General features: G+C 40.1%; 1 protein-coding gene and 1 pseudogene across 3 annotated transcripts in view; both read left to right on the plus strand.

Moving 5' to 3' along the window:
* The first annotated feature begins 8629 nt into the window (after positions 1 to 8629).
* Positions 8630 to 27500, plus strand: part of LOC311616668 (guanylate-binding protein 6-like) — a 21280-nt gene continuing 2409 nt past the window's right edge. For both annotated transcript variants that reach the window (XR_014793969.1, XM_084872337.1), the window contains exons 1-9: positions 8630 to 8752; positions 11439 to 11642; positions 12578 to 12705; positions 18523 to 18632; positions 18832 to 19028; positions 22789 to 23034; positions 25130 to 25410; positions 26116 to 26328; positions 27257 to 27359. Coding sequence is in view for 1 of the 2 variants with exons in the window: in XM_084872337.1 (XP_084728463.1) it covers positions 11453 to 11642; positions 12578 to 12705; positions 18523 to 18632; positions 18832 to 19028; positions 22789 to 23034; positions 25130 to 25410; positions 26116 to 26328; positions 27257 to 27359 (1468 nt within the window). In the remaining variant the exon portion in view is untranslated. The remainder of the gene's footprint in view (positions 8753 to 11438; positions 11643 to 12577; positions 12706 to 18522; positions 18633 to 18831; positions 19029 to 22788; positions 23035 to 25129; positions 25411 to 26115; positions 26329 to 27256; positions 27360 to 27500) is intronic.
* The window catches only part of LOC311616669 (guanylate-binding protein 6-like), a 98060-nt pseudogene continuing 79224 nt past the window's right edge, over positions 8665 to 27500 (plus strand). The window contains exon 1 of the transcript XR_014797037.1: positions 8665 to 8752. The product of XR_014797037.1 is annotated as a guanylate-binding protein 6-like (transcript). The remainder of the gene's footprint in view (positions 8753 to 27500) is intronic.

Below are 27500 nucleotides of genomic sequence, written 5' to 3' on the forward strand. Positions count from 1 at the left end.
ACCTGGGCCCCTGCAGCGAGGATCCTGTAACCTAGGTCCATGCCCTTGATCAGAATTGAACCCAGACCCTGTGGTCCCCAGGCCAAGGCATTATCCACTGAGCCAAACCGGCTAGGGCAGGATATGACATTTCTTAGCCCTCCAGCAGCAGACCTTCATTTTTTTCTCCACGAGTGTGGTGGAAAAACCCTAGATCACCTTTCTGGATTCTCATACCCAAGTTACTAATATTACCAGTGGCATACAGAGAGATTAATCAATGAGCTGTCAGAAAAGGTACTTCCTCTGCAGTTCACACTGATCACTTCTGATTTCAGGCTCCACCCCTGCCAAGGCCTAAAGCCTCAGGGCCTGGGCATGGACTCCTCAGCTCCCTCTGAATACCCGGCTCTGCCCTTGCCCAGGCCCCAAGCTTCTGGCATGGACAGGGGACTCCTAGCTCCCTTTAATCACCTGGCTCCATCCCTGTCCAGGAGCCCCCTGGCTCTGATCCTTCTCACATTGCTCAGGACCCACGAGGGGCCAACCTCAGAGTGCTCTGTTTGCTGAGAAAGTTCCTGGGACCCAGGCTGCTGGGCACCTACATTTGCAAACTAACCTCCATCTTTGTTGGGTTAATTTGCATACTCACTCTGATTGGCTGTGGGCATTGCAGAGGTATGGTCAATTTACATGCTTGTCTATTATTATATATGATATATTATATATATTATGTGCGGGAGCTGGCATTGTAGGATGCTTATTAGGCAGCCCTAGCCTCTAACCACAGATGCCACAGCATCCGTACTTCGAAACAACCCAGTTGTGACAACCAAATATGTTCTAGTCATTACTAAATTTCTCCTGGGGTCAGATCACCACCTTTAGAAGCTATTGTTTGGAATCATTAAAACTGTCTCTATTCAATCACATCCCAATCTCATAATAGGTATTCCAAAGTCTAAATAGACATAAGGACTGAGAGAACTATGGAAGAAGGGACCACTTAACAATGCCTAAGAAAGATGTCTTTTTATCTCAAAATATGTTTATCTTGCCTGACTCTCTGTGGAGAATCTAGACACAGCATGATCCAAACCACTGACTCTTATAGTTTAACAGGTCTCAGTTCTGTTTTTGTTGTGGCTTTATTAATGAGTGAGGAAGTATGAGCTACTTCATAACATTTTTAATGTTTTTGTTTTGTTTTGTTTTGTTAATCCTCACTTGAGGTTATTTTTTCTATTGATTTTTAGGGAGAGTGAAAGAGAGAGGGAAAGACAGAAAGAAACATTGATGTGAGAGAAATACATCGATTGGTTGCTTCCTTCTGCACAAGCCCTGACCAGAACCCACACTAAGGAGTAGCCTGCAACCCAGCAAATGCCCTTAATTGGAAAGGAACTCAGACCCTTTGGTGTACAGGCCAATGTTCTATCCACTAGGCAAAACTGCCAAAGGCATTTTTTTTTAAAATTTTATTTAGAACTAGAGGCCCAGTGCATGTTAGGGGATGTCCCTCAGCCTAGCCTGCATACTCTCCAATCTGAGACCCCTCAAGGGATGTCTGACTGCCCATTTAGTCTGACATCCCTCTCACAAGCCAGGACTACTAGCTTCCAACTGCTCATCTGCCTGCCTTCATTATTGCCCCAATGGCTTCTGCCTGCCAGCCTTATCACCCCCTAATCACTCCCCTGCTAGCCTGATCTATGGCTAACTGCTCCCATGTCAGCATGTTTGCCCCTAAATGCCCTCCCCTTCAGTCCTGGTCTCCTCTAACTGCCCTCCCCAGCAAGCCCGGTGCCCCCTAACTGGCTTCCCCCACAGGCCTAGTCACCCCTCACTGCCCTTCCCTGTAGGCGTGCTTTCCCCTGACTTCTCTCCTCTTCAGACATGGGTCCCCTCCAACTTGCATTCCCCGAATGCATGGTTAAACCCAACTTCCCTCCTTTGACAGCCTGATCACCCCAAACTGCCCTCCCCTGCAGGCTTGATTGCCCCCAACTGCCCTCCCTTGCAAGCCTGTTCCCTCCCAAGTGCCCTCCTCTGCTGGCCATGTTGTGGTGGCCATTTTGTGTCCACATGGGGGCAGGATCTTTGATCACATTAGGGAGCCATCTTGTGTGTTAGAGTGATGGTCAATCTGCATATAACTTTTATTAGATAGGATAGAGGCCTGGTGCATGGGTGGGGGCCAGCTGGTTTGCCCTCAAGGGTGAACACAATTAGGAGAGAATTTCACTCAGAGAAGAGTTTGTGTACAAATGTCCTCTTTGGTGGTGTGTTGGGTGCATTTGGTATCTGAAGCTGAGATAACGTGATGAGGAGAAGGCAGGCAGGGTCAGAATATGTAGGAACTCGCAGCTATGATATGAAGAATGAAAGTTTTTAATGCTTTAGGACTCTGTAGAAAAAAAAGTGAGAAGATAATTTGTTTTAATAAACTTATTGTGACTATTGTGTAAATATGAATTAGGACTGCCAATACTGATAATTCCCAGCTATGCCTTACTACCTAAAAATAGGCCAACTAGCAGCTTTTCAAAATTACCAGCCTGTTTTTTAAAGATTTAAAATGCTAAAAGCAAATAAATAAATAATACATATATACATATGTAATGTAGTGCCACACACAATGAAGTGCCATACATACCCTGTTTCCCCGAAAATAAGACAGTGTCTTATATTAATTTTTTCTCCCAAAGTTGCCCTAGTTCTTATTTTCAGGGGTTGTCTTATCTTTCCATGCACTAGGTCTTATTTTCGGAGGCTGTCTTATTTTCAGGGAAACACAGGCACATACATACATAAATAAATATATACATAATGAAGTGCCACACAATGAGAGTTGTTGGAGCTCTTAAATACAATGATTTTCCCTTTCTCTTTTCCAATTTTATCTCTTTATCATCATTCTCACTCCCCCAACTTTAATAAAATATAACTGACATATATATAGCACTGTATCAGTATATGGTAAATAGTAATAAGGTTTTAAAATGTTGTAATCTAAAGGCTTTCCAGCCAGAATAAGCAATCTTATAGGTCAATTAAGGCCACTGGGAATGGCATTTACTGGAAACAAAATGAAAGAGATGAAAGAGAAAACAGGAAAGAGCAACTTCCAAAATATCAGCTGCCTTTCTGTAGGAACAATAATTGAGCTTGATTTTGACAATCTAAATCCATTGCAAAAAATACAGAAAATGTCAGTGGAGTAAGTAGAAGTTCACAGACATGCTCCCAGGACACAACTAAAATTATAACTAAAATACAAAAAAACCCATCCTGAATAACCAACTGAAGACTAGCTAGAGAGAAGTCTGATAACCAAGAATGGAATGTGGAGCCCACATAGAGACTGAGAGGAATGCTGGAGGCATAGATCAGCTGGCCAAGCTCCCACAGACAGAAGCTGAAGTTCCAGAGAGCTATCTTAGCTGTACAGGTTTGCCACAGAGAACGCTCGGGTCAAATCCCCAAGCTGGGACCCCCAGCAGAGAGCACCAGAACTGAGAAAGCTTTACATATAACCTCTTGCTGTAAAAAACAGCAGAGTTGCTGTCTGCAAGGGAGTTTTTGCTGGAAATGCTGGCATTCTCTTAAAGAGGCACTACACAACATTTTGGGTGCAGCCACTCACACTGGGTTCTGGCAGAGGGAGGGCAGAGTGGACTGGAACTGTAAGAACATAAATCAGCGTTGGGGAATCTGAGGTTAGAGCTCAGAAGGCAGACACCTCCGTTTCATGTGCTGAGTTATCCCCTTATGCTATGGAGGTCATCTTTCCCAGGCAAACATTTAACTCTCCTTCCATTTTTGTTTAGATGGGAAACAGTTGACCCATCCTATTGCAAAATTACTTGCTTCACCCTGTGGTTTCTGGGGATCATTAAAAGACTGTGAATAATAATTAACATCCAGGTAGAAGCAGTTGTCCCTTCCTATTGGGAAACCAATTTGGGTCCTTGCCAAAAACACAATCCTAGACAGTACAGTGAGTGAAAGCCTGAAACACCTGTAGCTAACACGTGTAGGACCAGTTCCATGGGGGAAAGAAGTACAGCTTAGAACAGGGTCAATCAAAGTGTGAGACTCAAGGCAGACTCAGCTTCTGGGCTAAGGAATCCTCAATCACTGGACAATTGGAACAATGACATTGGGATTGAATCTTATTGGAAGCAAGTCAAAGGGTTCAACTATGCCACACATGGGACATCAGCAATAAAGTTCCAATTACAACAGGACAGCCCAAACCATACATCTAGGGGCTTTCCTAGAGCATCCAGCTCAGATGAACAAAGAGACTACACCACTGGACCCCTCAAAACACCTTCTACATAAATCCATTCCACAGAGAATGGGAGGTTTAGCAGTTCTATTTAATATATAAAATCAAATACAAAGAGACAAAGAAACAATCCCCAAATGAGAGAAAAGAAGAATCTACAGAAAATAACTAAATGACATGGAAGGAAGCAACTTATCAGACATAGAATTCAAAGCAATTATTATATAGGTGCTTAAGGAACTTAGTGAAAATTATGACAGCATGAAAAGAAATTAGAGGCCATTATCAAGAACCATACTGAAATAAAAAATGATATATCTAACATTAAGGACACATTGAAAGGGATTAAATGTAGATTGAATGAAGCAGAGAACTGAATCAGTGATTTGGAAGACAAGGTAGAAATAAATACCAATTATAGCAGAAAATAGAAAAACCAATAATAAAAAAAAAGCAGTAAGATAGGTAAAGGGGGCTCTGGGACAACATGAAACCTAACAACAACTGCATTACAGGAATACCAGAAGGGGAAGAGGATGAGCAATGAACGCATAATAATCTGGCCATTCAACAAACTCAAGTGCTGATGAGGATGTGAAAGGGAACCTAGTTCACTGCTGGTGGGAGTGCAGATTGGTCCAGCCACAATGGAAAACAATATGGAGTTTTCTCAAAAAATTAAAAATGGATCTTTCATTTGACCCAGTGACCCACTCCTGGGAATATGTCCTAAAAACCCACAAACCCCAATCAGAAAGAATATATGCACCCATGTATTCATAGCAGCATTATTTACAATAGTTATGATTTGGAAACAGCCCAATGCCTGTCAGTAAATGAATGGATAAAAACCCGTGGGACATTAACACTTTGAAATACTATGCAGCTGTTTGCTGTTAGTACCTTAGTGAGATCACCTTACAAGACTTTGCATCCATCCTTCTATTGCTGTGCATGTTCATTGCTAAAAAGCTCACAGTTGCTCGTTTCTTTGGAAAATATCCTTTAACAACATAGCTGATCTGATTAAGATGGATAGCCCACACAGAATGCCTTGATGGGTTTCAAATGTCTAATATTTTGCTTCAAGGAGGGACAAACTCTCATGGTATTGGTGCTACAGAGATCTCAGAGGATCAGCTTGAAGCCATTTTTTGCCTGCAACCATAGCCTCTTTTCATTCCTCTTTCTTGCCCTCTCTCGCTTCCCTTAGACCTCTTCTGTTGAAAGCACACTCTCAATAAATCACATGTACACAAACCCATCACCAAGGCCCTGTTTTTAGAAAATCTGACATAAGACAACTAACACTGCTTTGTGGTTTGGTACAGGTAAAATTCATGTGACATTTGTTAGTGTGCTTTTTTTTTTTTTTTTTTTTTTTAAAAAAAAAAAAAACAAACAGATTCTACTATTGTTGGTAGTAGGGTTCTACATTCATATATTCGGTTAAGTTGATCATATTTTCTAACTTTACTTAACATTTTTCTGGTTTGTCTTTTTTTTCCTTTTTTTTTTTTTTTTTTTTTTTTTTAGTTACTGAGATGTATGAAAATCAGTTTTATGTGTCCTAGTATAGAAATTGAAAACTTTCTCTGTTCTTTAACTGATTACATTATAAATGGCAATCTTTAGACTTAAATCATGAAACCCAAATTACTATCTTTAGTCTCCTCAAAACAATTCAAGGATCTTATAATACTTGATCTATATCCAGACTCTTTGGGAATTATACTATATAATAAAGAGGTAATATGCAAATTGACCATCACACATTCACAAGATGGCTGCTTACAACCAGCCTGCAGGAGGGTTAGTGAATGATGACCAAATGAATGAACAGCAGGCTGTGTGGTGCAACCAGGCTGGCAGGGGGACTGTGAGGAGTGACCAGGCCAGCAATGGGGGGCCAGTTGTTGGTGACCAGGCTGGTGGATGAGGGGGAAGTAAGAGACAACAAGGCCAGTGGGGGGCAGTTAGGGGTGACCAGGCCAGCAGAAGGGGGCAGTTGGGAGTAACCAGGCTGGCAGAGACATCATTTTGGGGTTACCAGGTCAGCAGAGGGGGAGAATTGGGAGTTTCATGTTAATTTTATGTACCAAACCTCTAGTTTTATGTTAATTTCATATGCTCTTTTTAATGCCAGAGTACATTATTATGATTTTGTAGACAGTCAACACTTATTGTTTCACATATCTATTACAGTTTTGGATCTGCATTCACTTTTATATTGCAGACATTATATTTGGGCTATCAGATATGTGCAACCATCACCACTCAAGTTTAGACCATTTTCATTATCTTGAAAATGAAACCTAGTACACTTTAGCTTTTACCTCCCTGCTCCCCCCATACTCTTACCCAATCCTAAGCAGTAACCTCTACTCTCATGTCTATAAATTTGGCTATTTTGGGCATTTAATATGAATGAAATACTAAGATACATAATTTTAGTAATGGCTTCCTTCACTTAGCATAATGCTTTCAAGGCTCATCCATAAAATCAATTTCCAACATGGCTCTAAGCATGCCTCGTAACCATCAAAGTCTCCACCTGCCTGCATAACATTTTTCATGAACAGGTCCCAATTGATTTTTCTACTTAATTCCTAGTGAGCTCACTACACTGGCTACATTGGGCTTAGCTGATATCTAGGATTTACCTCCTACTTTTGCATATTTGCTCATTCCCTTCCTTTGCCTTAAAATATCTTTCATCTAATCACTCTTTTTTCACAAGTGAGTCATTCTTTAAGACCTAACATGAATAAGACTTTTCTACAAAGTCATCTATAAACTGTTCTAACCCTTCTTAATAGAAATAATTGTTGTTTTTGTCGACACAAACACTTTTTTTGTACCATCATTTATTAATACTGATCACTTCTTGTCTTATTTTATATTTACCTTCTTCAAGCTTTAGATTATCAAAAGGTGAGACCCTTACTTTGTTCACCTTTAAATTTGCAAAGGGAATGGGCCTCACAAGTATATTACATGTACCAACGAAATATACCACCATGTATTGCTGAAAAATAATAGCAGTGCCAAAATTAAAAATCCCAAATATAGATAAATTATAAAGACTGATAAACTAATATTACACAATATGGTTACATTACAACCCTGAAAGTCAGAAGTCTAGGTATAATCTCATATTAAAAGACAAACATTCTCATGAGAACACAATAAGTAGTATTATATAACATATTAAAGGAGGAAATTTCAATTTTCAGATTTTAATTTATGTTATGATATTGTATTCAATGTAACAGCTTTTTTGGAACACGTATTTCATTTTAGTAATCTACTTATGATAAATCTATAAAAATAAATCTAACATCTAGCTGCTGCTGCTTTATTTTTACTATGTTGTCAAAGAGCCGATTTCTACCAAGCATACCGGTGAAAGTGGAAATAACATTTAAATGTCTTTGAAACCAACTTAGAATATTTTAGGCACAGAAAAATAAACAATGAAACTCACTCAAAATTATTCTAATAACACAGCTCCCACCTATACCCGTCCAGAAGACAACAGTTATAACAAAAATACTTTGATTACAGTTTTTTTTTAAATAATCTATTAGAGTGGCATCTTCTACTACTACATATTTTTTCTGAATTATTATTCAGATGAAAATTCAAATATAGGGAACAAAACTTAACAGACAATAAAACCGGAACAAGACAATATTTGTGGTCCTTGTCAACTTTTAAAAACTTGTTGATGGTTATGACTTCTTTGTTCATTTTGAATGTTCAGATTTGAGTTAGTTTGTATTTTTATATTATTTCACTGAAAGAAACACTCGTAATATAAACTCAGGACTCTTACACTCCCCCACAGAGCCTCCACAAAGAAAAACAACAATAAGTGGGAGAATATGCTACAAAATACTAGGGTCTATCTCTTGATAGGGAAAATAGGAGTTTTATGCACACAGTTATTGATAATGAAGAAGGATAAATTAATAATAGGTTTTTTGTTTTTTTTTAAAAAAGCAGAAATGAAAAGGCAGTCTTAGCATAAAATTACTAAAACAATAAGAAAAACCTCATTGGCTTTCCAAGGTACTTCTGAGAGACACACTGCAGACTTTTAGTCTGCTGTTACTGGCTCACATTCAGCCCTGCAGCTCTGTGTTCCTATGGAGTCAGGAAACACAAGCCCCTTGAGTGGGAGGTGCCAGACCGGGATTTCCAAGCTGGGGTGGAAGAAATGTCATCCACCCTGCATGCCTTTGGGGGATGGAGAAGAGGGAGAGCAGAGGTGAAGGTCCAACACTTAATTTCCCAGAAAAGGATGTGTTCTTTCGATTTTGGTTTTTCTCAACCACACTGAAAACAGTTTCACTCTCATATTTGGCTTCATTATCAGCTTCTAAAGAAACTGTGAGCACCCTGCGGAGCCAGACTCAGGACGAGCAAAGCAGCAAGAGGCAAGAATTTATCCGTTGTCTGCAGCTTAGGAGACAGGTAAGTTGGCTCAGAGACTTGGATTTCCATGCACATGTTCATTAAATAACATCAACAAGAACAATGCATGCTCCAGCGCAGCACACCTGGCTCTGGAGGCAAAAGTCTCCACTGTCTGCTCTGGAGGCAGCTGGCTCATGGTGGGGGCAGAGGAAGGGTGGCCCCCAGGGCTATAAGCTGTTTGGATGGAAGGCTGCTGCAGGGCAGAGGGCACAGCTTGTTTCTGGGATGCCCAGCTCCTTCTTGGGCACCCTCCCAGGCTGCACAAAGAGCTCTTCCCAGGAGAAGGAGGGGTGCACCCTACACCACCTCCTGGAAGGGGCTGAAGTTCTTTCTATATGACTGAGGAACCAAACCTGTTTTTTCCTAAGAAGCCCTGGTTGCAGTCACTTCCTTCATCTTCCCTTCCCCATCTCAGACATTTCCCTTGTTTTTGTGGCGCATTGAAAAAACAGAGAAGATAATCATTAACATACAATTTAAACATGAAAACATTCTTTATTACATTAACTGTATTTAGTATTCCAAACATTCTATAAAGTGGTATTTAGATGAAATATTTCATTCTCTGCAGCTTAATTAAAAATACCTATTAAAAAAAAAAAAAGCCAAAATCAGTTTGGTTCAATGGGTAAAGCATCTATCTGCCTGTGGACTGAGGGGTCCTGGGTTCAATTTCGGTCAAGGGCATGTACCTTGTTTGCCGGCATATCCCCGGTGGGGGAGTGTGCAGGAGGCAGCTGATCTATGTTTCTCATCAATGTTTATAGATCTCTATCATTCTCTCTTCCTCTCTGTAAAAAATCAATAAATTATATGAAGAAAAAAAACCCTATTAATTCTAAGCCAGGTTTTCATTCTGCAGTTTTCAAATGTTTAGACCCTACCAAAAAATTACATCAGTTATTGTTTTTAGGTTCAGTTGTTTTGCTGAGTTTTTGTAAGAATGAAAAAACAGTTTCTCAGCTTTTTTGTTTGTTTGTTTGTTTGTTTTAAAATTCTGTAAACTAGCAACAGAAAAGTGGGAGGAGGAGAGGGAGCAAGGAGGAGTGAGAAGGACCTGAGAGCTTGTTCTGGGACACTCTGACCAAGGATCTGTGGGACAGAAGTGGGAATTCAACTTTCTTTTGCAAGCAACTTGGTCCTGAGCTTAAACCTCTCACTTTCGGATTCAGAATGGACTGAGGAATGGAGAGGTAGGGACACCAGTAGCCTGGTAGCCTGGACTGTAGGGCTCAGCTGCTGGCTTTAGCTTCCCCATCAGGGGCAGTGGTAGTTGTGAGGTGACAGTTTAGTAGGACTTCTCCTAACTGGGATAGTAGATGGTGGAGCAGAGAAGGTGGGTGCATGGCGAGATGAGAGATTTGGGTGTTCTCCTGGCTGCTTAAAGGGATGGGGTGGGGCATGGAGACAGCTTCTTCATGCATGAGCTCAGTGTTCCTCATTGTAATGTGCACTAGTTTGGACTTATGGCCCTATTCTAATTCCACCTTAGATTCACTGCTTACACAAAATGTTAAATTTAAATTTTTAAAATTTAATTTGTTTCTCAAGAGTAGACTTGGCTCAGAGAACTCTGACTTGCCTTTATTTGTTGAATGGAAAAAGAGAAAGAGGAAGAAAAAAATAATGAAAGAGAGAAAAAAAGGAAGGAAGGAAGAAAGAAAGGAAGGAAGGAAGGAAGAAAGGAAGGAAGGAAGGAAGGAAGGAAGGAAGGAAGGAAGGAAGGAAGGAAGGAAGGAAGGAAAGAAGGAAGGAAGGAAGGAGCCAGACACAGATGGGCTGCATTATGATTGTGGCCTCACCCCCAGCTTCCAGTAACATCCTTAAGAATTGGGAAAGGAGTAATTCACTGCTCAGGCTAACAATTGCTTAGGACACCACCCAGCTCAGCTTCATTCTTGGTATGTTCTGAAAATGAAGAGGTACCAGCTCAGCACTTCCTGAAGTATAGGAAGTATACTTTCTCTGCTCTAACAAAGTCCTTTGTCAGACATATCCAGGAATTATGTACACCCACTTGATATTTTCACATGAATATTTTTAATAGTACATGGAGGATGCAGAATTTGTGATGTCTGTTACAGAGCAAATTCCCCAAGAGATGAACCACCGGAGCCAATTTGATTAAGCATGCAAGAGTTTATTACAGATTCGAATCCGGGCTCAAACCTTGGCTGACACAGCAGCCAGCAAACACCCAGGGAGAGTCTGGATAGAGGGGCAGTCCCTCCTCTTATACCTCTTTTTCCCCACCCCTCCCACTGTTGGTATGTCACTCCCAGATTGGCCCCTCAGGACAAAGACCTGGCCATCCTGAGCTATTTCTCAGGTAGTTTACACAACCTGGCCTGTTTTGCCTCAAGCAGAATGTCAGTTGTGACTTCAAACAGAAGTGCAGGATGCTGTGGTTTTGATGACACCAATCTCCTAGCCCAGGTGTCAGCAACCTAAGGCTCCAGAGCCACATGCAGCTCTTTTGAAGCTTTACTGCTTTGGCCCTTACATAGATTCACTCTAAGTATAGAACCAAAAATAGATGAATTTTTACTGCAGGGCTGGCCTATGCTTACTAAAACAGGAACAAAGTAGAACACGAACACTGTCATTAGATGATGGCTGCTTTGCACAACCTTATTTCAGAGAATGACCTTGAAAGCTTATTTTCAATGGGATGTTATTCTAGGTTGACAGGTTGCCATGGCATCTAAATCCAACATGATGGCCCCCATCTGCCTGGTGGAAAACAACAATGAGCATCTGTCAGTGAATCAGGAAGCTCTAGAGATTCTTGACCAGATTTCTCAGCCAGTGGTGGTCGTGGCCATTGCAGGACCTTATCGTACAGGAAAATCCTACTTGATGAACCAGCTTGCAGGACAGAATCACGGTGAGTGGTGTCTCAGGCAGAAGACAATTCTTTGTCTCTGGCTATTTCACAATTTCTTAGTTTTCTTCACTATTCACATGAAGAAAGAATGAAATTCCTTTCAGTAAACCAACCTTCTAATTCTAATTCTTACTAATAGGTTATTACCTTAATTAGTATTATCTTAGGCTGAGGCCAATTGTTTTTACTCTAACTGTATCACAGTTTATTAGTTTTCTTCTCTGATTACATGAAGTGAGAACTACACTCGTCTCAACAAAACAAACTTCTAAGTTTAATACTTAACCACTAAATCATTACTTTAATATATTCTATTACCATATTCAGGTTTACTCCTGTTAGGAAAATCTCTCCTATTAATGCATAGACTCTTTCTTTTACTTGTGCCAACACTGGGGTCTTGAAATTGTGCCTCAGCTCTTGCTCATAACATGTTTTACTCTCTCTATGGAATATTCCCATGAATGTATAAAGACATTTTCATATCTATCATCATGTTTAAATATTTTTGTGAGTTCACATCTCATTGTTATTAACAACCTCTCCCATATTATTTGCCATTTTTATCACTTTGATTGGAAAAATATTATCTGAATTTCTTTTTCTTTAGACGTCTCTCTTCTACCCACTTCTATTTGGCCATTATTGGGCCATTCTTTTAAATGCTCTTATATGGTATTCAGTGACATTTATTATGTCTGATTCATGGATGCACTTCACCTCCATTTTGAGCTCTTGCTGGGTATCATTTTCACAGTTAACATTCATCTCTTCCTTTGGATAGATGACACACAAAGTAAAGCATTCTTACAAAATAGAGAAAGCACCATCTTATATTTTGGAGTATTTCCATTCCAAAAAGTCTAATTTTGTAGTCCCTTGGCTGCCTTGTTTGTCTATTGTCACTGTGGGTTCGGTCTCCTTTTCATTTACAGGCTTCCCTCTGGGCTCTACGGTGCAGTCTGAAACCAAGGGCATCTGGATGTGGTGTGTGCCTCACCCCTATAAGCCTGATTGCACTCTGGTCCTTCTAGACACAGAGGGCCTGGGCGATGTGGAAAAGGTAAGGCAGAGAGTCAAAGACAAAATGGTTTCATTCTGGATAGTCTCATAACAAACTCTTTAATTTAACTGCTTGATCTATTTGTGAAATCTAGAAATCAACTATATATCAGGCAAATTCTCAGTTGATTGACTCTTATTTCTAGTTAAGGTGTCATGGTACATTGATTAAATTTTCTTTTATTTCTAGGCACTCATGAATAATTTGACTCAATTTAGTAAACAATTGCTGAGCACCATATTCCTGGGTCTCTAATTTGGTACTGTAGATACTAGTGACCCATATAAAAGCCCTGCCCTCAAAGAGTCTTGGTCCTATGGTAAAGTTCACCAAGTACTGACCAAGCATTCTGGAAGCCTTTGAGATACTTCTTACTGAAATAGCTCTATAAAAGCATGTTGTTATCCTACAACATTTTAAGGTGGGTCTTTGATATTTTAGTTTTCTATTAAAGGGTAAAATCAATGATTTCTCCTTTTCTGCTTTTGTTTGAGACTTATTTGGAAATAGTACCTAAATTTCTCCAACTTTCTATGTCTACCAAAAGATTTAAAATTTTGTTTTTATTTATTTATTTTATTTTCAAAATATATTTTATCAATTTTTTACAGAGAGGAAGGAAGAGGAATAGAGAGTTAGAAACATTTATGAGAGAGAAATATTGATCAACTGCTTCCTGCACACTTCCTACTGGGTATGTGCCTGCAACCAAGGTACATGCCCTTGACCAGAATCGAACCTGGGACCCTTGAGTTTGCAGGCCAACATTCTATCCACTGAGCCAAATTGGTTAAAGCTGTGTATTTCTATACTAGATTCCTGGTTCATAAAATTTCATGCACTGGAGTGGTCCCTCAGCCCTGCTTGCACCCTCTCCCAGTGCGGGAACCCTCAGGGAGAGATGTCCACCTGCCAGCTTAGGTCCCTGAGGGATGGGGCCTAATCTTGCAGTCAGACATTCCTCTGGCAGCTTGCTAGCCTTTGGAGGATATCTAGCTGCATCTTAGGCCCGCTCCTCTGCAGCCACACTTTGCGGAAGGCGTGGCACCAGGTCTAGACTGGCCCACACCACCACCTTCCCACCACCTCTGTGGAATGGAAAGGGGGCTGCCAAGACCACCATGGCTGGCCTAGAGGCGCAGGCTCACTGGCCCTGCCCCCCACACTTAGGTCATTTTGGAAGGTTGTTCTGAAAGGTCATTTCACTGTCCAGTCTAATTGGCATATGAGCTCTTTACTTTGAAGTATCCTATCTAAAAAAGAGTAATATTCAAATTAACAATCACACCGTTATACCCACAAGCCACACCCACCATTCACACCCATCAGTCAAACAGGAGCAAGTATGCAAATTAACTCAACCAAAATGACTGCGGCCATGGAGAGAGCAGGAGGGAGGCTTGGGTTTCACTGGTGATGGAGGAAGACAAGCTTTCCACATACTCTGGCTGGCCCAGGCCTCTACTCCAGGCTACAAAGTTTCAATTATATAATAGAAGATAAATAAATCCCAACATAAATGGCTGCAACCAAAGAATGAATGGAAGGCTTGGCTCCCCTCCAGGCTATAAAGTTTCAATTGTAGAAGATAAATAAATCCCAGATAACAGGGCCTTCATTTGGGTTGCTGGAGGGCATGACTTGCCTGGAAACCACCACAGCCTCTTGCTCAGGCCTCCCCATGCCCCAAGGAAACATCCACCCTGATCTGGGACACCCTTCAGGGCAAACCAGCTGGTCCCCACCTATGTACAAGGCCTCTATCCTATCTAATAAAAGAGTAATATGCAAATTGACCCTCACTCCAACAAACAATATGGCTGCCCCCATGTAGTCAAAGATCCTGCTCTCATTTGGACACAAGACAGCAACCACAAGATGGCCAGCAGGGGAGAGCAGTTGGGGGAACCAGGCCTGTAGGGAAGGGCAGTTAGGGGTGTCCAGGTCTGCAGCGGAGGGCAGTTAGAGGCAAATGGGCTGGCAGGGGAAAAGTTAGGCATCAAACAGGCTGGCAGGGGAGTGGTTAAGGTGTGGTCAGGCTGGCAGGCAGAAGCAGTTACGGGCAATCAGGAGAATAGGCAGGTGAGCAGTTGGGAGCCAGCAGTCCTGGACTGTGAGAGGGATGTCGGACTGTCTGTTTAGGCCCAATCCTGGTGGTCCCAATCCTGGTGGGATCAGGCCTAAAGGGGCATTCAGACATCTCTGGAGGTGTCCCAAATTTGAGAGGATGCAGGCTGAGCTGAGGGAAACCCCCCAGCACCCTTCATGAATTTTGTGCACCAAGCCTCTAATATCAAACAATTTTGCTGACTAAATAACCTATTGTGTGTCAAAAGTGCCACTTCTTATTATAATCATTTTATTTAAATTGGGCTTTGGAATGTAAATCTGAAGTTTTCTGGGTATTTTCCACTTTTGCTCTGGGGAACAACTTTAGACAGTGTTTATAATAAAACAAAAATTCTGTATTGTACCATTATTAGACCTGTTGTATTTTATACACACAAATTTACCTCTCCTTTAAGGTCTTTCATCTGGTTGCACAAGGCTCACTATCCAGCTTTAACTTCTTGACCTACACTCTGTTCCAGTCAGATCAAATAACTCTATTTTTATTGAAAAGACTTCTGTATACTGCCATGTCTGTTTTTGCTTCCTGGATCTTCCCACATGCAGGTTACCTTCATTTAATCAAATTCACACTGTGGTAAGCCTTTAATTTTCAATCAAGGTGCTGAGGAAGACTTCATGTTATGCAAAATTTTCCAATTTTCAGAGCTCTGGTCTTCCATGCTAGACTTGTAAATTTTAATTTAAAACTTCTTAAAAATGTATATTTATTATTGAAAGTATTACATATTTTTTCTCCTTGCCCTCCCATTAGCCCCCTCTCTCATCTACCCCCTCTCCATGACTTTTGCATGCTATTGTCAGTGTTCATATTTCATGTGTATATGCATACAAGTTGTTTTTTTTTAAATAAATCTTTATTGTTCATATTATTACAAATGTTCCTCATTTTCCCCCCCTCCATTGCTCTCCTCCACCAGGTTCACACCCCACGCTCTGCCCTTTCCCCACCCCCCATTGTCCTCATCCATAGGTGCACAGTTTATGTTCAGTCTCTTCACACCCCCCCGTTCCCCCACATCCCTTTTCCCCAAGAATTGTCAGTTCACTCCCCTTACATAACACTGATTCTATTATATTCACCAGTTAATATTGTTCATCAGATTTTTAAAATTCCCTTGGTTTTTAGATTCACTTGTTGATAGTTATGTATTTGTTGTTCATAATTTTTATCTTTACTTTCTTTCTCTTCCTAAAGATCCCCTTTCAGCAATTCATATAATTCTGGTTTGGCGGTGATGAACTCCTTTAGCTTTTTTTTATTTGTGAAGCTTTTTATCTGGCCTTCGATTCTGAGTGATAGCTTTGCTGAGTAAAATATTTTTGGCTGTAGGTTCTTGCTATTTATCACCTTAAATGTTTCTTGCCATTCCCATCTGGTCTGCATGGTTTCTGTTGAGAAATCAGCTGAGAATTGTATGGGTGCTCCTTTATAGGTAACTACCTGCTTTTCTCTTGCTGCTTTTAATATTTTCTCTTTGTCTTTTGCTCTTGGGATTTTAATTATGATGTGTCTTGGTGTGGTCCTCTTTGGATTCCTTTTGTTTGGGGTTCTGTGAGCTTCCTGGACTTTTAAGTCTATTTCTTTCCCCAGGTGGGGGAAGTTTTCTGTCACTCTTTCTTTCAGTGTGTTTTCGGTATCTTGCTTTCTCTCTTCTTCTGGGGCCCCCATAATTCTGATGTTGGTTCGCTTGAAGTTGTCCCAGAGGTTTCTTACATTATCTTCAACTTTCTGGATTATCTTGTCTTCTTGCTTCTGCAGAGGAGTGTCTTCTGGCTCTTTATTTTCCAAATCTTTGACTTGATTCTTGTGATCTTCCATTCTGTTTTTAGGACTCTGTATAATATTAATATTTTTTATTTCAGACAATGTATTCTTTATATCTTGTTAATTCCTTATTATTTCTTAACCTTTTCATATCCTCAAAGGTCTTGTTTACTTTTTCGGCCTTTTCTAGGAAATTCTTGGAAAACCTTATAAGCGTGGTTTTGAACTCTATATCCAGTCTCTTTTTGTCCTCCATTTCTTTCGTTTGTGATCTGTTTCCTTGTCTCGGCATTTTCGCAGCTTCCCGAGTTGGTAGCCTTAAAATTCTGTGTTCAGCTTGGATGGGGAGGAGTTTCAGGGTGGATCCTACAGTCTTTGCTTCAGTAAGCCCCACCCTATGAGGCTCCTGAGTCTCAGTGTTCCTATGTATCCTTCAGTACTCGCTGCTTTGGTACTCGCTGCAAGCACCTCTGGGAGAAAGGTGCCCTCGAGTTTTGCCTGCTACCAAGCAGTGTAGGCTCTCCCCCAGTGAGCCTGGAACTGAGGTTCAGTTCAGTTGGAAGTGGGGTTCAGAGCAGTCTGGAGCTTTTGTCTCCTTCCTGGTAGGGAAATCCAGCAGCACAGTCAACTGTCCATTCTCTGTGGTCAATGTGCACACCTCTGGAACTTCCTTTCGCCGCTCCCTTGGGTTTCCGCCTTACAGCCCAGGCTCCTTCTCTATGAGCCTGGGTCCCCAGGGTCTGGCCTAGAATTCTGGTTCAGTGCAGTCAGAACTGGGGCCCAGCGCAGTCCACAGCTTTTGTCTACTTCCTGCTAGGGCAATCTAACAGCAGAGTCAATAGTCCATCTTCTGCGCGTAATGTGCGCGCCTCCAGGACTGCCTTTTGCTGATCTTCTGCGATTCTGCCTTACAGCCCAGACTCCCTCTGTGTTAGCCTAGATCCCCAGGGTCTGGCCTAGAACTGGGGTTCAGTGCTGTTGGATCTGTGGTTCAGCGTAGTCTGAAGCTTTTATCTTCTTCCTGCTAGGGAATGCCAGCCAGGCACTCAGCCTTCCCCTCCTCTCTGGCTCCATCTTCTCAGCACATGCAAAGTGACTCTGAACCTTAGGCTTTTACAGCTCCTCTGATTTTCCTTCTGGTTTTCTCTTTCCTTCTCGTTGTAGAATTTCTAGTCAGTCAACTTTCCTATAGTTCTGGGTAATGTTCATTTTGTATTTTAGTTGTATTTTATTGAAATTGTTGTGTGAGGCTGCAGTTAGGTGTTTACCTATGTTGCCATTTTGGATTCTCAAGAGTTGTCTGCATACAAGTTTTTTTGTTGATGTCTTCCCACCCATCCTTCATTTACTACTAAAGCTAAAGTTTTCAATATTAATATAAGCATTGTATAGATATTATCCTTGTTATATTCATTGCTTTAGATGTTAGTTATGCTTTGAAATAGTTGTTATGAAATTAATATTTGTCATTTTAAACTGCTTTTAATTTTAACAACAGTGTAAATATTCAGTAGCTTCCCATAAATATTTCTTAAATACATCCTCATTTATATTAACTATGGAATATTTTATATAGTCCATGACCACCAAATATATGTAGAATAAATATGTGCTAACACCGTTCATTTAACATAATAGCACACCAGGTGCTGCACTAAGGTACTTTATATGTCATTTATTTCATCAATCCATTAAAAAGAAAACCCTGTGATGACAAAATCCTTTCAATGTGAAAGAAGCAAAATCACAAGAAATGTCTTTGTAATTGCTAAAGCTCATATGTATATTTGTTTCCATCTTCAAAATTTGTTTGCATGGTGAGTACATTACCTGAAATAAAGTGAAGGACTGTTAGACTCAGTATCTGAATGAATTTCATAGGGTAAACCCCTAAATGTCTTGCCCTAATGTACTTCCAGGGTGACCCTAAGGATGACTTGTGGATCTTTGCCCTGGCCGTGCTTCTGAGCAGCATGTTTGTCTACAACAGCCTAAGTACCATCAACCACCAGGCCCTGGAGCAGCTGCAGTATCCTTCCAGGAACCCAACCTCCATGTGTCATGGAGGCTTGGGAATGGAGATCTCATCAATTTCTCTTTTCCTCTCACTTAGTTGCCTTTGGTAGACCAAAGGCAACCAGAGTGAAAGAGAGTGTTTATTTCTATCTTTTAATGAGAGAAATGTGGGAATTGTGGTAGAAAGTTTATTTTCCTTAGCAAGATCCTAGTTATGTGACTGAGCTGACAGAACTCATAAGGGCAAAGTCCTCCCTTACACCAGATGGAATAGAAGATTCAGCAGAGTTTGTGAGTTTTTTCCCAGACTTTATCTGGGCCGTACGAGATTTCTCCCTGGAGTTGGAGTTAAATGGTCTCCCTATCACAGAAGATGAATACCTGGAGAATTCCTTGAAGCTGATTCCAGGTAACAAAGCATGGATGGGCAGTGGATGGGAGGTACTAAACATCATGTCTGAGTTGCATTTGTACTTGAGACTAGAAGTCTGCAGAATTGGTGGTTGGGAATGAGTAGAAAAGCTCTATGGGCTGGAGTTTAAGTTCACATAAGAAAAGTGGAGCCTAAAGTAGAGTAAAACTATTCATAACCAATTTGTTCTTTACACGTTGTAATTTAGAATTCAATTGTATCTTTGAATACAGTGGTGGTAAAGCCTTCTAAAAACCAGACACTTATATTTATTACTTTAGTTTCTGCTTTTCCGTGTTTAGGAAAATAGCTGATCAGATACTTGGTAGGCATAAAATTACAATGAAAAGCCTATCTAATTAAAAATATCTTTCATGAATTAGATAGAATTCATCTAAAATGTGCATATAACTCTTTAATGTCTTTATACATATATAATCTATAAAAATGATTTTATATTCTAATAAACCTGAATAAATATATTTTGACTTTTCAATCTATTCTTTTATGTATTATTTGATAATTATCAGAATATAATTTTAATTTATATATCATAGATTTTCTTATTTTAAAAATTATTTTTTTTCAATTGTAGTTTAAACTCAATATCATTTTGTGTTATTTTCAAATATACATAGCATAATGGTTAGATAACACATAGTTTACGACTAGATCCCCACTATATTTCAAGTACCCACCTGGCACCATGAATAGTTATTACAATTTTAGTAAGTACTAGAGGCTCGGTGCACAGAATTCATGCACTGTGGTGGGGGTAGGGGGTTGTCTCTCAGCCCAGTGTGCACCCTCTTCAATCTGGGACCAATTTATGCATTGGGCCTAAATCGGCAGTTGGACATCCCTATCACAAACTGGGACTGCTGACTCCCAATCACTTGTCTGCCTGCCTGCCTGATTGTGCCTAACTGCTTCTGCCTGTCAGCCTCGTCACCTCATAACTACTCCCCTGCCAGCCTGGTCGCCCCCAACTCCCAATCCCCAATCTCCTCATCCTGTGCTCCTCTCTTCATGCAGGCATCAGTTTTTTTCCTCTGTATCTATTAATCTATTTCAATTTTGTTCATTTTGTTCTTTAGAATCCACATATAAGTGAAATCATATGATATTTGTCTTTCTCTAACTTATTTCACTGAGCATATAATTTTATTCTTTTTTTATGATTGAGTAGTACCGGTATTCCATTGTGTGTACTTTATCACTACCTATTCTTTATCTACTTGTCTACTCTTGGGCACTTAGGTTACTTCCATATCTTGGCTATTGTAAATAATGCTGAAATGAATATAATTAGTGTTTTGGATTTCTTCAGATACATAACCAGGAGTAAAGTCACTGGGCCATAACATAGTTCTGTTTTTAATTCTTTTGAGAAGCTCCATTCTCTTTTCCAAAGTAACTGTACAAATATGTATACCCACCAACAGTGCCAACACATATACTATGTTGATTTATTGACGAGAGCCATTCAGACTGGCATGAGGTGATATCTCCTTCTGGTTTTAACTTGCACTTCCCTGTTGATTAGCAATGTTGAACATCTTTTATACCTATATTGGCTATGGTATGTACTCTTTGGAGAAGCTTTTATTCAGGTCCTCTGCTCATTTTTAAATCAGATTGTTTGTTCCTATGGTGAATAGTATAAGTACTTTATAAATTTTGGCTATTAACACCTTCTCAAATGTATCATTGGAGAATATATTCTCCCATTCAGGTGGTTGTTTGTTTGTTTATGCCTTCCTTTGCTGGGCAAAAACTATTTAGCTTGCTGTAGTCCCTTTTGTTTATTTATTTTGTTACCCTTACCAGAGGAAAGATATGAAAAGAAATACATTGCTTAGAAAAATATCTGAGATTTTATTTCCTTTCTTTTCTTATAGTAGTTTTATAATTTTGAGACTTACATTTAAGCTTATAATCCATTTTGAGCTTATTCTTGTACATAGTTTAAGAAGGTCATGTAGTTTCATTTTTGTGTGTGTGTTTGTTTAATTTTTCCCACACCATGTATTGAATAGACTGTCTTTACCCCACTGCATGTTGTTTTGCCTCCTTTGCCACCTATTTAAAAATATATATATATATATATATATATATATATATATATATATATATATATATATTTTATTGATTTTTTTACAGATTGGAAAGGAGAGGGATAGAGAGTTAGAAACATTGATGTCAAAGAAACATCGTTCTGCTGCCTCCCCTACTGGGGATGTGCCCACAACCAAGGTACATGCCCTTGACTGGAGTCGAACCTGGGACCCTCGAGTCCACAGGCTGATGCTCTATCCACTGAGCCAAACCGGTTTTGGCTGTCATCTCTTAATTGATCATATTTGTGTGGGTTTATTTCTGGACTCTGCTGTTTTCCACTGAGCTATATGTCTGTTTTTATTCCAGCACTATGCCATTCTGATAACTATAGCCTTGTATTATAGTTTGATATCAGGTGGCATGATACCTCCAACATTGTGTCCTTCTTTCTTAGTATTTTGGGGGCTATTAAGGGTCTTTTATGACTTCATATACATTTTTGGATTATTTATTTTAGTGATATGAAAAACATCATTGGTATTTTGAAAGGATTGTGTTGAATCCATAGATACTTTTGGGCATTATAGAAATTTTAATATAATTAAAATCATTTAATATAATTAAATCATTTTTTTCTATGTCATAGTTTTTTTTCCATTTCCACATATTTACCCATGCTATAATTTTAAAATAATAAAAATATATGAATGGGTTCTATTTACCTTGACATGTAGGTATCTGATGAAGCCTTGAAAGAAATATCACTTCTGATTTATACATTCTTGATTTTATGTTTCTATTTATGGTTTCTCAAAACAATGAGAAATAGGCTACATAGCAAAGTTATAAGATGAAATATAGTTCTTTACCTTAAAGAAGTTAGAGACTATTGGTGATAACTTAAAATTACGTTTTAGCTACATTTACTCTTCACTCTTCAGAGGTTTTTATTTTTTAAAAAGTTAATGCTGTACACTTCATTTTTAGCATCTAACCAGTTTTCCTTAAATAAATCTCATGTTATTTCTAACACTGCTAAATCTGATGTTATTGCCGAAACTGGTTTGGCTCAATGGATAGAGCGTCGGCTTGGGGACTGAAAGGTCCCGGGTTCAATTCCGGTCAAGGGCATGTACCTTTGTTGCGAGCCTATCCCCAGTATGGGGTGTGCAAGAGGCAGCTGATGGATGACTCTCTCTCATCGATGTTTCTAACTCTCTATCTCTCTCCCTTACTCTCTGTACAAAATCAATAAAATATATTTTAAATCTGATGTTATTTCTAACACTGCCATTAAGTATTGTTTGGGCTCTTCATTTTCATCCATAGCTTTGTTTCCCCATGGAATCAAATAGACCAAAAACTTGTGCTTGACCCATGTTTCTGTTCTTCATTCTGTAAGCGATATAGATAATATACATAATACTCTACCATTTTTAGGTCTGATAGCAGCAACAGGTCATTGTTGTTGTTTTTTAATCATATCGATGGCTTCAAAAGATTTTCCCCAGAGTTGTGTAATGGTAAATTTGATGTTGAAGAAGCATATGGATGTCCATGTTAAAGGAGTTATAAACAAGTTATACAGAGAGAATGCCACGAAGATTCAAAAATCCCTGTCATGGAAATATTTAGATCCCTTGTCCTATGTCTGCTTCTACTGTAATACCCATTTTTGTTTGTTTTAATCTTTCAGGTATGAATCACAAAGCTCAAATATCTAATCTCCCCAGAGAATGCATCCGGAATTTCTTTCCAAGACGGAAGTGTTTTGTCTTTGACCGGCCAACAAATGACAAAAAACTTCTAGCCAATATTGAGAAGGTTGCAGACCACCAACTGGATCCTAGCTTCAAGGAAGAAACAAAGAACTTCTGTTCTTACATCTTCACCCAAGCGAGGACCAAGACACTCAGGGAGGGAATCATGATCAATGGGAAACGTGAGTCTCCATTTCACATTTTGTGGGGCCTAATATTTTTTGAATATATTATAGGATGTGTTCTCTAGGATTTCCTTTTTATTCTCTATGGAATTATGAGTCATAGATGTTCATACTCCATGATGACAATTGTATACTTATCATACTTTTGGGTGTTTATAAATTTGTCTCCAAAATTGCAACCTTTATCAGCAAAATCTGCAGTATCCGTATATATAAAAATCTTCTAATCTTAATGAATCACTAACTGGGAATAAAAAAAAACAGAATATGCTGTTTCCTCAGTTGAAGTTCTTTATAATGTACTAGTGGCCTGGTGCACAAAATTTGTGCACAATAAAAGGGGATTAGAGGAAACCTTTTAATATTGCTATTTGCCCTTTATAATAGACATTTCAGAGATGAAAGAAAATAAGTAAAATGTATATGAAAATCTTTCTCTTGTTAGAGTCTGGTGTGTGCTGCGGGACCCAGAGTCACGTCCCTGCCTATCCATGTGTGCCTCAGACCTGGGTGGTCCCACCCCCATTGGGCAAGATCCAGACCCATCAAGCCCTGCCAGGCAGGGGGCGGGGAGGGCACAGCCTTAGGGCCCCCATCAAGCCTGCCGGTTAGGGGGCTCAGCCTCAGGTCCCCCAGCCTGGGGCAGGGTGCATGACCTGAGGTCCCCTGGCCTGGGCTGGGACAGGGACATGCCTTGAGATCTCCATTATGCCCTGTTGGGCCAGGGGCACAGCCTTAGGTCCTCCATCTTGGCACCAGGTTGTGGGGAACAGCTTGAGGTCCACCAGCCTGGTGCAGGGGCTGGGGGCATGGTCTGAGGTCCACTGTCAAGCCCCACCAGGCAGAGGGTGCAGCCTCAGGTCCCCTGCTCCAGCCCAAACCCATGTAGCCTCAGGTCCCTGCTGACTGCTTTTTAAGGATTGTTACAGGAACTCAGCCTCTACTGTGGGAGCAGCCATCTTGTGTTACTAAATCCTTACCTCCACTGTGGGTGGAGCCATCTTGACAGTTACTGCATGATGGTCAATTTGAATATTCCCTCTTTTTTAGATGAGAGTTGCAAGAAGAATACAGAAGGTATTTTTGGCATTTACAGCAATTTAATAATGTGCATTAGCCCATAAAGCTCTAAAAATTTATTGGAATCTTCAGAATTCAGAAAAAAATAGGATCACATTTACCCTGCCTTGTCTGTCTACAATTTGCTTCTAAGATTTTCAATGGGAAATTGTTTTCCAGATACCCTTTAGTATGTTAGATAAAGGAATGTATTGAATTATTTTAACCTTATGGTCTAAAAAAACAAAAATTAAGAGTCAATGGGACAAAAGTGTTACTGTAGGAATATGTTCTTCTGTGGTGTTGTGTGAAAAGAATTTCAGGGACCCTAATGTAAGAGAAGTTTTACGCGATAATAGCAAGGCTTATTAAAGTGAAAAGCAAAGTAAGCTCTCAGGAAGACAGAGAGCTGGCAGGCTAGAGGGCAGCTACTGCCCTGAAGTATTTGTTAAGCTTTCCCATATATATTTGGGTTTTGGAAAGAGCAGCCTTTCTTTCAAACTACCCATTCTGTTTCATGTCAACTTCAGGGCTTGTGCCCTTCCCCTAGGCAATCTTTCCCCAGGTTTGTGCCCTCCCCCATTTATGGTCTGCCTTTTGGCTCTTTTTGCACTTGCTTCTTAGTTCTGCTTGGTTATTTGGCTCCTACCTCACAGGTACTTAGTACAGAAATTTTACATCTGTGCCATTTTTCTCCCATTTTGGTTAGTTGGGTAGACTATCCAGAGTGACTATAAGGCTATTTTTCCTACTTAATCATCCATTATAAGGTTGTGATTCCATTAGTTCCCTGGTCTCTTGTTAATATCTAACTGTGTACTCCAATAATAGTAGAAGGAAGTGGTGTGTTTGGGTGTATATGCATGTGTGTGTGTGTGTGTGTGTGTGTATGTGTGTGTGTGTGTGTGGATATATGTGTGTTTGTGTGAGAAAGAAAGGGACAGAAAGAGAGATTTAGAAATGTAGTTTCACATAAATTGATCCTGTTGAGTGATAAATTGATATTTATCCCTTAAATTTCCTGGCTTATTAGGTCTAAGAACTCTGGTTAAGACTTATGTGGATGCCATCAATAGTGGAGCAGTGCCTTGTTTGGAGAATGCAATGACAACTCTCGCCGAAATTGAGAACTCCAGGGCCGTTCAGAAGGCAGCCGACTACTACAGCGAGCAGATGGCCCAGAGAGTGAGCTTCCCCACAGGCACCCTGCAGGAGCTGCTGGACCTGCATGCAGCCTGTGAGAGAGAAGCCATTGCAATCTTCATGGAGAACTCCTTCAAGGATGAAAACCAGGTGTTCCTGAAGGATCTTGTGGTACTTTGTCTTAATATTTATTTACCCTTTGTGACCTTTCCATTGTAAATTAAGCCTATAAGAACTTTTCTGACCTCAGACCTCCCGCACTAATGGATCCAGTAGTCTGGATTCTTATGAAGGATAGAGTTTCAAAAGACTGCACTTTCTTCTTCCTCTCCCCACCAAACCTCAGGCACTTTATGTAAAAATTTTTCTGGTCCCTGATGCATAATCAATATAGATATCCTTCTGAACTGAATACTTATGTTGAATTCAAGTCTCCCCTTAACACCCAAAAGTCATTCCTCAGCTAGTCACATTCGTGAGGGACTCTCCTACTCTCAGGAACCAAATGTGTCTAAACAGACCCTCCATACAAGGCTATTTTCAACTCCTTTGACTCCTTGTTGTATCATTGCATCATTGAAGATGGAATTACCAAAAGTTACAGCTGCACAAGCCATAGAGATAAGGGAATTCAACACCAACATTTTTTTATGAGGAACCTGAGGCCTAGGAAGGTTGGAAACTTTTCCCCGGCTCACATGGAATTACCTTGCTTGTGGGTAAAGGAAGCCTTGTAATTCCTGTTTTATTCCATGTCCTCCAGCAGAATGCCTTTCTTATGAGGACTACAGCTAGCCTTCCTTCCACCAGATTCTTTGGAATTTTTTCTCCTCTGTTACTTTCTCCTGGTGACAATCCTCTATACTTCCCTTGCAGGAAATCATAAAGCATAAGCAGGATGAGTTCTTGCTGCAGAATGAAGATGCATCTGTTAAATACTGTCAGGATAAACTTAAGCAGCTTTCCAAGTCCCTAATGGAAGCTATTTCAGCAGGAATGTTCTCTGTTCCTGGAGGTCACAAGCTCTACATGGAAACAAAGGGAAAGATTGAACAGGACTACTGGCAAGTGCCCAAGAAAGGAGTGAAGGTGAGGAATAAGGGGAGCATAGGGATCCTACAGATTAAAGTCAAGAGAGTCTCTTGCAAGTCGGAGAGCACAGCATCAGTGTGGGTAACATGGGAGAATGGAGATATCATGACTCTTTTAGCATTGAAGGCCTATTATTTCATCTTCCTTTCTATAGAGAATCAAAATGCCCATTCTCAAAAATGAAAATAGATTTCTGAAATCCACAAGTGACACAAGAGAAATAATCATTTCTATCCAACAATATTATATCCAGTGTGTCAAAGGCAGATAATTTAGAAGTTAAAGTCAGAGCCTTTGTACTTAAGGCTGATCAAAAGAGAAAAGGAAGTCAAACATATAGACAGTTGCACACATGGTTATCATACTGTAGAGATTATCTGAGATAATTGGCTATATGGTGATGGTACAAGTAATAACATTAAACAACAATGCAATTAATATTAATTGAACTTTTACTGTTAAGACACAGTATTGAGCTCTTTCCCTAGAATTTTAATTTTATCCTTTATATAGCATTAGGGAGCATCTATAATTTTTTCAATATGTTACACAAGTGAACTGAGAGGCAGAGATGGTTTAAAACGACTTGTCTAGAGTTAAAGTCAACAAGTGGCAGCGGAGAACAGGAGTACTAATTGGAGACAACATTGCTCCCTGGTAAGCAAATAGACAAAAGCAGAGATAGTGGGTTTGTGGAACTGAACATAGTTCTCACTGTCTGGAACTCAGAGCAAAGAATAGAAAGTAACACTGGGAGAGAGACTGCAGGGAGTAGAAAGAGCCCCTGTTGCTCTAAGGAGCTTGGAAACTATGTGGAATCATGATGCAATTTTAACCTTGAAGGAAAAATTACATGGACATAGTTCCTTTTGCAGCACTATTTTTCCCAGTGAAAATCAAGGTTTGTTCCTTCTTCTTTCTTCAGGCAAATGAAGTTCTCTATAGGTTCTTGCAGTCACTGGCAGCAACAGAGAATTCCATCCTGCAGGCAGACAAAGCGCTCACAGATGGGGAGAAGGCCATAGAATGTAAGTGGCAGGGATAGGTTCACAATGGGTGGCAGGTACCTGCAGTGTCCTTTGACAGCTGTGAGAACAAAACCTCCTGAAACAAGGAGCTTTCTGTCCTTCTGTGGGACATACTCTCTAACTCTGAAAATACCAGGGCAC

Source organism: Pipistrellus hanaki, assembly GCF_964339955.1.
Source record: "Pipistrellus hanaki genome assembly, chromosome: 2".
Classification (NCBI taxonomy): Eukaryota; Metazoa; Chordata; class Mammalia; order Chiroptera; family Vespertilionidae; genus Pipistrellus; species Pipistrellus hanaki.